The sequence below is a fragment of the Mustela nigripes genome, chromosome 10 (assembly GCF_022355385.1).
Source record: "Mustela nigripes isolate SB6536 chromosome 10, MUSNIG.SB6536, whole genome shotgun sequence".
Taxonomy (NCBI): Eukaryota; Metazoa; Chordata; class Mammalia; order Carnivora; family Mustelidae; genus Mustela; species Mustela nigripes.
Window position 1 is genome coordinate 12,868,742 of NC_081566.1, and position 11,372 is coordinate 12,880,113.

An 11,372-nucleotide genomic window follows, 5' to 3' on the forward strand; every position below is an offset into this window, starting at 1 on the left:
AAAATGGTCATTGTTATACATTCTTAAGCATGGATATGATGTAATAATTTACTATCCCTGCCACTTTCGATAAGTTGAACTTATTCTATAGCCTGTTTTTTAGTGCATAATCTTTATTTCTCAAATTTAAGAGTTTTTTTCCAAGCATCAAATGTATATTTGTTGACTCTTTATATACCTTACACTAGATGTAAAAGAAATAAAAAGGAGCCTTGTTCAGTGAATGATCCTTGCCTTTGAGGAACCTGAAATCTTTTGGTAAAAAAAGAAGTATTTGTTAAATACAAGCTTGAAGATAATGCATACTCAGCAGTATGTTTGAGACTGTGAGTACTGTCTGTAGATGTTCAGAGAAGGGAGGGATCACTGTATCCTTACTTACTGTATCCTGACTGACTGTATCCTGACTGTATCCTGACTTACTTAAGGGAAATTTTGTGGAGAATGTGAGATTTCTTATCCTTAGAGGGTTAGTAGGATTTGGAAACAGGGGAGGAAATCTGGTAAGGTATTTCAGGTAGGGAAAAGAGTTAGAGCAAATGCATGGCCTTTGGAGAACAAGAAAAGCAGTGATTTCATGCTGAGTGGGTAGCAGGAGGAAGAAGAGAATTAGGTCTAAAACACACTCTTGTATGAGTTTGTATTGCTTTTAGCATAAAGAAAAAATAGCTTAAAAATGTTTTTAAACTGTTGGAACTGAGTTAGTTTGTAAAGGTATGGCACTTATTTCCTCTATATTCTCCATCACTATAATGGAATCTGATTATGTATGAAAATCTAATATATGTTATAATAAAGATACAAGATTAAATAATGAGGATATAGATATCTTTATAAACAGAAAAAGGTATTACTAACAGAAAACTTGTGGGGATTTTCTGTACAGAATGAGTTGAGAAGGATTCTTATAGCTCAAATAAAATAATCATCCCTTCTCTAGTTATAACACATACCCAATCTAATAAGTTTAGCATAATTGGGAAGCTTACAAAAAGCAGAGGTATTCATCTTATGCTTCTTCAAACTAAGTATCAGTGTAGTAGATATCTACAGGACTTTTAAAAATTTAATTTCAGTTGTCAATAAATTGAAAGAATTGAGCTAATTGAAGGTCCTTGTTTACAGACGTGAAAGTTCAAAATTGAAGTTGTTATTTTTCAGATGTTGGAAACAAAAGGATTTAATACATTTGTTAGAATCAAATCAATATAGTGTGCCCATATTTTTGTAATAAGTAGAGGGTAAAACAATAAACATTTACTGAATGTCTATTATGTGCCAGGCACTGTACTAGATGTGAGGTGGTGGGGAGGGAGAGAGAGACCCAGAGATAGATATAAAGATCACACTTGTTTCTTATCTGTAGAGGCCTCATAGTTTAGGAGTGTTATACTTGTAAAACAATAATTGCCACATAATGTAGCACAATAAATGTTATAGTAGAGATACACACCTAAGATACACTTAGATAAAAGTGGATTAACCAATTAGCATCTTAGACAGAGTTTCTGAGGGGAATATGTTTCTGCTGAAATGTAATAAATGGGTAGAGTTCCCAGGGTAGGAATGTGGGGGAAAGGGCATTCCAGGCAGAAGAAACTGTAAAATATTCACAAGTTGCAGGGAATATGGTTTAACCAAAGTGAGGGTACATGCTGGAAAGTGTTAAGAAATGATTGTTGACAGTAGATAGCTGAATTTTGTATACAATCCTGAGGAGTTTGAGCTTCAATTTGTAATTTTTGGAGGATCATTATTGAGTGGGACCAGATTGATTTCTCCTTTTAGCAAGATTTTAGCTTTTAAGATTGTTTAGAAGATAAATCAGGAGTTGTAGTAGTTATGGAAACAGGCAAGAGGAGCAGTTAGGGTATCACTTTTGTATGCTAGATGATGATGAAGGGCATTAAAATGGCAGTGGGAATGACAAGAAAAGGATAGAGTGAGATATGTTAAACAGAATCAGTAACATTTAATTGTTGATTATGGGTAGTGAGAAAGGAGTAAAAGTCCATTATGTTTTCTGGTTTCTGGCATGAATGATGAGATTAGATGGATGAATTTTTCAGTAGATTTTTATTTTCCCCACTAGATTTTTGAGAGAAGCTTTATGTGTATGAACAGCTTCTAATAAATTAATAAACATATTAAAGGTAGTTTCTGAGTAGGTTATTTCTAAGTTTTTCTTTATTTTTATTTATAGATGCTACTTCCAATGAACAACAAGAGCTTTTCTGTCAGAAGTTGCAGCAGTGTTGTGTACTGTTTGATTTCATGGACTCTGTTTCAGACTTGAAGAGCAAAGAAATTAAAAGAGCAACATTGAATGAGCTGGTTGAGTATGTTTCAACTAATCGAGGTGTAATTGTTGAATCAGCATATTCTGATATAGTAAAAATGGTAAGATTTATATAAATTCAAGTAAGATCTAAGGTGTAATTATGAATTACTGAGACTGATTTTTATTTTATTTTTTTTTATTTTTATTTTTATTTTTTTTTAATTTATTTATTTGACAGATCACAAGTAGGCAGAGAGGCAGGCAAAGAGAGAGAGAGGAGGAAGCAGGCTCTCCGCGGAGCAGAGAGCCCGATATGGGGCTCGATCCCAGGACTCTGGGATCATAACCTGAGCCGAAGGCAGAGGCTTTAACCCACTGAGCCACCCAGGTGCCCCCTGAGACTGATTTTTAATAAATGTGCAATAATCAGGGTACTCAAAATGTTTTAAAAATAGTCCATTTGAAAGATTATCCATTCATTCCAAAGATGCTATCATTGCTTATAATAGTTTGAAAATTCAGTAGCCACAGTGGCTGGTGGCTGCCGTATTGTATAGTGCAGATCCAGGGCTTAGGAGAAAGATGTAGGCTTAAGATTACACAGACTGATAGATAATTAATATATAGGGCTGAATTGTCACTAAAGGAGAATGTCTAAAGTGGAAAGAGAAGAACAATGAAAAACTATGGAATTCTCTACATTCCAGATGTTGGGTAAAGGAGTCAGATCTAAAAAATTATATTTAGAATATTTTAATATACTTATAATGTCTGTAACACTTGAATTTCAATAAAAACTCAGGACCTTTAAAAAGTTAAATAACATAAATAAGTATGAAATCTCTGAAAAATAAATTACTGCTAACTTCATTAAAGTAAGGTTGTTTAGGATATTATTTATTAATAATTCAACCTTATTCTCCATCAAATGGTAGAAATTTGTTTAGGATGTGATGTTTGTATTTTGGTGCATAGTAACAAAATACAAAAAATTTAGCTGGAGTAATTAGAGAGTCACTGAGTACATAATTGAAGCTTAACTGTTACCCGAGTATAGAAGGTTATAGCAAGTATAATTTGTACTTGTCTTCATTTCCTTCCCCTTGACTAATATATGTTCTGGGGGAAGAACAAAATGTAGTTAAATTTGGCCCTATTATACTAGTTGAGTTTTCTTTCATCTTCCTGAACTAGAAAATACTGGGTTTTTTAAAATTGAAAATAAAAGCCTTAAAGAATTTTTAAAAGATCAGCTGTACAGAGAACATTAATCAAAATAAAATTGGCTTCTGAAACTCTCACAGACAGTGAAAAGTGACAGTTTGAAAATGGAAATATTGAATACTGATAAACTTGGTTTTTGTTTTGTGTTTATCATTAAAATATGTTCAGGGGAAAACTATTTCCATTTTACGGATTTCAAATGGTTTATGTTCATGAATTTTGAAAATATAGGAAAAAGGTACTTTTACTTTTATCTCTGGAAAAGTACTGACATGAAGGGGCGCCTGGCTGGCTCAGTTGGTAGTGCATGCAACTCTTGATTCTGGAGTTGTGAGTTCAAGCCCCATGTTTGGTGTAGAGATTACTTGAAGTTATTGACTTGGATATTAAAATGACTTAAATATTTGCATATTGAAAATGCTCAAATATTTGACTCAAGTTATTCTGTAATTTACTATGTAATAATAAATTTTGGGATTTAATTTCTATCCCCAAGAAAAAAGATGTATATGTTTTATTTATTTATTAACTTCTGGGTACTTAATTTCTAGATAAGTGTGAAGTCAACTCACCCTGTTGGCCCTGTAAAGCTCTTAGGTATATTTGTTACATACAGTTACTTTTGTTGGTGGCTAAAAGGTTATTTTTTATTTAACCTTTATTTTATTCTACCAATAATAAATATGCTCTCAAAGGCAAATTATGCCCTTTTATGGGATATTTCTCCTTTTCAAGTTTTATCTATGACTCTCTGCCATCTTTGTGAAATTCCTATCCATCAATCTCTTGGTTCTGCCTTCATGTTGAGTTCTAGGAGATCAAATTCTAGGTTATTACTTTCTAAGTCTTATGGTTGTACTAATTGACTGTTAGCAGTTCTTTCACTAACCATAGATGCACTTCATAAGAATAGTTGGAAATTTGCTTGCACCACCAAACAGCTCTTTTCTCATCCTTTATTCCCTAAACCGTTTATTTCAGGTGACCAACTCCTTAATAGTATGGCCTTAAATGTTTACTAAACCAAGTGGTCTTTCAGTCTGTTCATCATTCTTCAAAGAATTTTGAGTTGGCACCACAGTCTAACCTTTGCTGGTGAAAAAAGATGTGAAGTTTATGTTGGTGCTGAGACAGTGTGAATGATGAAATTGTAAATATTGTATTTCATTGAATCTGAAATGAAGAATCTCACATCCTGACTTCAGAAGGATAAGCCTTAAAAAAAAAAAGAAAAAAGAAAAAAGAGTAGATGAACTATGTTAAATTAAATCCCCAGTGGGGTATTATGAACTATGTCTGTAATAGCAGTGAAAGTAATCTGCCCTCCCATCCCTCTCCTTAGTGTGGTGTGTATGTATAGGAATAGAGATCTTTTATCAGACTTTTAGATTATAAGGTAAGTAAATGGCTGGATTAGAATATGGAGGGAATTGCAGAAAACTGAAAAGGACCAAGGTTAGAGAAAGGTAGAGTTAGGAATTTTATGATTTTTTCCTCCATAATCCTCTCCCTTCCTCTTTTTTTTTTTTTTTTTTTTTTTTCCTGTTAAGCAAAACTTGGAAAGAACAACTTGTAATTTAAGGAAGGAGGAATCCAGAGGAAATCTTTAAATCTTTAGTAGGTTGACATCTGAAGAAGTGTCCTCGTTGTGGGATAGAGAAAAAAGAAATGCCTACCTTCTTCATGTCTTGATGAGGTTTCTAGGTTTTGAACTAGGCTTATAGTCACAACTCTTAAAGTTATCTTTAAAATATTTCATTTACATTGTTTAATTGTACAATGAAGAATATAAAGCTGAATTTCTTTTTCTTCACAGATCAGTGCTAACATCTTTCGTACTCTTCCTCCAAGTGATAATCCAGATTTTGATCCAGAAGAGGATGAACCCACACTTGAGGCCTCTTGGCCTCACATACAAGTATGAAACTTATTATATATTGACAATTTTTGCATTTATGATATTCTGCTGAAATCATGGTTAATTGACTGTTAGCAGTTCTTTCACTAACCATAGATGCACTTCATAAGAATAGTTGGAAATTTGCTTGCACCACCAAACAGCTCTTTTCTTTTGCTGGTGAAATACTTGACTTTTAGTATGTGTTCTTACCATTTTTTTCCCCAAAATGCTTTTACTTTTTTTATTGTGATAAAGTATACTTTTACCATTTAAACCATTTTAAAGTGTACTGTTCAGTGGCATTAAGTACATTCACAATGCTGTGCAACCATCACCATTTCTAGTTCTAGAATTTTTTCATCACCCCAAGTGGAAACCCCCTTCACATTAGCAGTCACTTTCCATTCCCCTAACCCCACAGTCCTTGACAACTACTAATCTACTTTCTTTCACTATGGATGTGCCTGTTATGAATATTTAATGTAAGTAAAATCCTATAGTATGTGGCCTTTTGTGTCTGGGTTCTTTTATTTAACATAATATTTTCAAGGTTCAACAATGTTGTTGCATGTGTCCATCCCTCATTCCTTTTAATGGATGAATTACATTTCATTTTCTGAATATACCACATTTTGTTTATCCATTAATCATTTGATGGATGTTTTGGGTTATTGTAACAAGAGCTATTATAACATTCACGTACCAGTCATGCACCAATTTTTGTTTTAAGGTGTTCCCCATAAATTTTGATATGTTGTGTTTTTGTTTTCATTCACCTGAAGTACTTTCTAATTTTCCTGTGATTTCTTCTTTATTTTTTAGGAATATTTCTACATATTTGTGACTACCACATTCTTTCTGTTACTGATTTATAATTATTTCAGTGTAGTTGGAGAATATACTTTGAATGTTTTCAATCCTTTAAGTTCATTGAGGATTGTATTAGGGCCTCACAGACAGTATATTCTGGAGAATGTTTCATGTGTGCTTGAGAAGAATGTGTGTTCTGTGGTTGTTTGGTGGAATGTTCTATAGAAAACTGTCAAGTCTAATTGGTTCATAACATTGTTCAAGTCTTCCATTTCCTTGTTGGTCTATTATTGAAAGTAAGAGATTGAAGTTTCCAGCTATTGTTGTTGAATTATATATTTCTTTCCAATTCTGTCAGGTTTTTCTTCATGTATTTTGGGACCCTGTTGTTAGCTGCTTATGTTTATAATTGTTATATTATCTATCTGGATGGTCCTTATCATTGTAACTCCAGAAAGTTTCTCAAGGTTATTTGTCTGATATTAGTATAGGCACTTCACCTCTCTTTTGGTTACTGTTTGCATAATATATATTTTTCATCTTTTTACTTTTAATGTGTTTCTTTGAATCTAAATTGTGTCTCGTAAAAGTTGGATCATGTTTTTTTAATCAGTTTCAATAATCTATGCCATTTACATTTAATGTAATTACAGATAAGGTAGGATTTACATCTGCCATTTTGTTATTTTCTGTATGTTTTATGCCTTTTTATTTCTCTATTTTCTGTTACTGCTTTTTGTATTAAACAGATATTTTCTAAGGTACCATTTTAACCATTTTAATTTTTTTTTTTTTTTTTAAAGATCCCAGGATCCTGGGATCATTACCTGAGCAAAAGGCAGATGCTTAACCAACAGAGCCACCCAGGCATCCCTACCTTTGGTTTTTCTTAACTTTATTTTTTATTTTTTTAGTAGTTAACCCAGGGATTACAGTTAGCATCTTAAAACAATCTAGTTTGGTTAATACTAACTTAATTTCAATAATATACAAAATTTTGATCCTATATACCTCCATTGCCTCCTTTGTAGTATTATTTGTGGTTTTATTGTCATACAAATTAGATCTTTTTTTAAGATTTATTTATTTAAGAGAGAGATAGAGACACAGTGGAGGGTGGGGGGCAGATGGAAAGGAGAAGCGACTCCACTGAGTAGGGATCCAGATACAGGGCTCAGTTTCACTACTCCAAGATCATGACCTGAGCTGAAACCAAGAGTCAGATGCTTAACTGACTAAGCCATACAGGTGCCCCACAAAGTTGATCTTTGTACATGCCCACCATGTACCATTTTGTAATTATTGCTTTATGTGGCTGTCTTGTAGAGCAGTAGAATAAATGAGTTATAAATAAAATACATTTATAGTGTCTATTTATGTATAGTTGACCCTTGCACAACACATAACACCAGTTTAAACTGTATGGGTCTACTTAAATGCAGATTTTATTTTATAAATACAGTACAGTGCTATAAGTGTATTATCTCTCCTTTATGATTTTTAGACAATTTTAACTCCAGTATAGTTAATATACAGTGTTATATTAGTTTCAGCTTGTATCAGGTATGTAGTATAGTGATTTACCAATTCTGTACATTCCTCAGTGATCACTGTGATAAGTATACTCTTAGTCCCCTTCATCTGTTTTCACCCATTCCACCGCCCCCCTCCCCACCCAACCTGCCCTGTGGTAACTATGGGTTTGTTCATATTGTTGCAAATGGCAAGATTTCATTCTTCCTTATGGCTGAGTAATATTCCATTTTGTATGTAGGGGGGTGGATATATAATATTCCTTTGTGTGTATATATACGCACATACCACATCTCTTTTATCCTTATTCATTTATCAGTGGACACTTGGGCTACTTCCATAATTTGGCTGTTGTAAATTATGCTGCAGTAAACATAGGGGTGCATATATCTTTTTGAATTAGTGTTTTTGTATTCTTTGTGTAAATACCCAGTAGTGTAATGACTGGATTGTAGAGTGGTTCTGTTTTTAATTTTTTGAGGAACCTCCCTACTGCGTTCCACAGTTCCTGCACTAGTTTGCATTCCCCCTTATGATGTTTTTTTTTTTTAAGACTTTATTTAGAGAACCCGATGTGGGGCTCCATCCCATGATGTATTTTTTTTAATGAATTTTTTTCAGATTTTTATTTATTTGAAAAAGAGAGCACAAGCGGGGGAGTGGGGCAGAGGAAGAGGGAGAAGCAGGGATCCCCCCATCCCCCACATGGGGCTCAGTCCCAGGGTCCTGGGATCATGACCTGAGCTGAAAGCAGACTCTTGAGCAACTGAGTCCCCCACCCCCAGGCGCTCCTGGATAATCTATTGATCTACCTTTACATTTACTTATTCTTTCTTATGCCAGCTTACAGTGTTTTGGGTTGGTTTTGTGGGTCTGCAAGTTCACTGAAGTCCTCACTGTGCCATTCATTAGTGTTATCTGGAGCACTTCTATTTGGTTGAGACTGAGGGAGGGACAGTCTTTCTGACTTAATGCCATTGTGTGACAGTTCACACTTCAGATGTAATTGGAAAATTGGTAATAAGAACTTATTACAGGGGCACCTGGGTTAAAGTTAAAGTTAAAGCTTTAACTTTAAAGCTTAAACTTAGTTAAACTTTCTGCCTTCAGCTTGGGTCATGATCCCAGGGTCCTGGGATCGAGCCCCTCGTCGGGCTCTCTGCTTGGCGGGGAGCCTGCTTCCTTTCCTCTCTCTCTGCCTGCCTCTCTGCCTACTTGTGATCTCTGTCAAATAAATAAGCAAAATCTTAAAAAAAAAAAATACTACATAGGTAGGACCAATTCTTCCATTAAGCCTCCCCTATTTCTGTCTGGCACTAATTGCGTCATTCAAACTTACCCTCAAATATGTGGCTTTAATATAATGTTATTTAGGGTTCACCTAGTAGAATCACACTGGCACTACTTTAGTTTATGCTTTAGTAACTAGAACTCTTTAGGCAGAATTCAGGGTAGATCATCTTATACTGCTTAGAAACTGTTACAAAGATTCCATTATAGCCATAAAATATTGTACTCACATGTGTATAGTGTTTCTTTTGCACATGTTTTTATAAATCTAGTCTTTGTGATCATTGATTTTTGTTCTCCAGTTGTCTAGGTAAGATATACTCTGAGAATATCCAAATGACACTTATTTTTAAGCAAGGCTCTGAGGGAGACAGTAAAAGTTCAAAGGACTCTTGCCTTTAATGCTTCAAATAAATTTTATATTTAAAAAATAATGTTAATGACCTGAAATCTGCAGGCAAGCACAGTATGTTTTTCTAGAGAATTTAATGAAGGTTACACATAACCAATGGTACTCATTTATAAGACTGCTGATCATGATTAGCAAATTATATTATAGCAATACCAATAACTATTGAACACTTACATGTTTCAGAGATAGTGACAACTGCTTTATATATATTATCTCATTTAATCCTTTTGGTGACACCATAATACTCACATTTTAGGGTAGGGGGGTTGGTGAAGGGCAGTAAGGAAGGCACTTGATGTAATGAGTACTGGGTATTATTTGCAGATGATGAATCCTAAATTCTACCCCTGAAACTAATAAAACACTGTATGTTAACTAAATTGAATTTAAATAAAAATTTTTAAAAATATTTTTCATATTTTGTAGAAAAGCTAATATGAAGCTAAAAGAGATTAAGAATTCTGCCCAAGATTATGTAAGTAATAAAGAGCCAAATTAGGTTTACAACTCAATTATTACTTCAGAGTACTTGCTCTTGGTTTTTAAAAGCTTTAGTGCCTCTGTTATAGTCTGGCCCTAAAGTAAATACACACCAGTTCTTAATGAGGCTTAGTTCATACCTTTTTAGCTTCATTGTAACACTAGTAAATTAGATCTTCCAAATAATTCAGCTAGCCATACTTTTTCTTTTTTAGCCCTCATAAGTGAATTTTTAATGATATGCCTTAGTTAAGTGTGACAAAAATTTACACTCTATACATTGTAATACATAATTGTAATACATTACATTACAATTTTTCATTGTATATATACAAATTCTAACAAGTATTATTACAAAGAGAATTATTACAAAGCATGGTGAAATAGAAATTATTCTGGTGATAGACCTCTACTTAAATCCAGTTTTTATACTTTTCTACCTGGGTGACCTGGTTAAGCTGCTTAACTTCTCTGCATCTCCCTTTATAAAACTGGAATAAAACAGGATTGTATAAGGATTGAATGGGATAATGTATGCACAGAAACTAGCACAGTTTTTTAAACTATACTGTTTGTTTTCTGTTCTGTTTTCTTAAAAGATAAGTACTTCTGGTATGTGGGAAGAAGTGTATTTTTTTGTTTTGAAGTGTGTTTTTATTGTTACCTTTATGCTGATACCTTTATATGATATATGATACCCTTGGTTCTTTCTCTTATTGTTAATTTATTGGTTCCCTAGCATGGACAATACTGAAATTATCAAGTAGTCTCTTCTTCCACTTCCTACTTACCTAATCTCTAATGTAAAGTAATAATCCATTTACTCTCACAGTAAATACTTATATAGCAATTCAAAGCTTCTACTTTCCATACACTCTTCTTCATTCCCTTCCTCAACTTTATATTTGTATTATTATGTAATACTTAACATGGTTAGAACATGTAATTCTTGTATACTACTATTCTGTTACCTTTGTGCCCATTGCTTTTGATTAGTTCTAGAGGTAATATATTTAATTTTACCATCAATCCTTATGTCAGAATTCCTCTAATCATTTTTTGGTAATTTGGAGTTCATTATTTTTTTTTAAGTCTTTATTTATTTAAGTAATCTCTACACCCAGTGTGGGGGGTCACACTCACAAACCTTCAGAGCAAGAGTAACATGCTCTTCCAGCTTAGCCATCCAGGTACCCCTGGAGCACATTCTTTAGTAGAGGAACTCAAGAAAATATTATTCCCTGAGTTTTTGCATGTACAACAGCAGTTTGTGTGTAGCTTTAATTTTTAAAGATCAACCTGATTTGATATAAAATTGTTGATTCATATTTCCTTAGGTACCGTAAATATCTTATTCCGTTGTCTACTGATTTCAGTCTGATTTTCTGTCTCTTATATAAAGACAGGGTTTGTTTTTTTTTTTTTTTTTTTTTTTTTTTTTT

General features: G+C 33.4%; 1 protein-coding gene across 3 annotated transcripts in view; it reads left to right on the top strand.

Moving 5' to 3' along the window:
* The window catches only part of PPP2R5A (protein phosphatase 2 regulatory subunit B'alpha), a 63,981-nt gene that overhangs the window by 30,536 nt on the left and 22,073 nt on the right, over positions 1–11,372 (top strand). For 2 of the 3 annotated variants that reach the window (XM_059412624.1, XM_059412626.1), the window contains 2 exons: positions 2,204–2,400; positions 5,322–5,423. In XM_059412624.1, coding sequence (XP_059268607.1) covers positions 2,204–2,400; positions 5,322–5,423 — 299 coding nt within the window. The remainder of the gene's footprint in view (positions 1–2,203; positions 2,401–5,321; positions 5,424–11,372) is intronic. The other variant, XM_059412625.1, reaches the window with a different exon arrangement.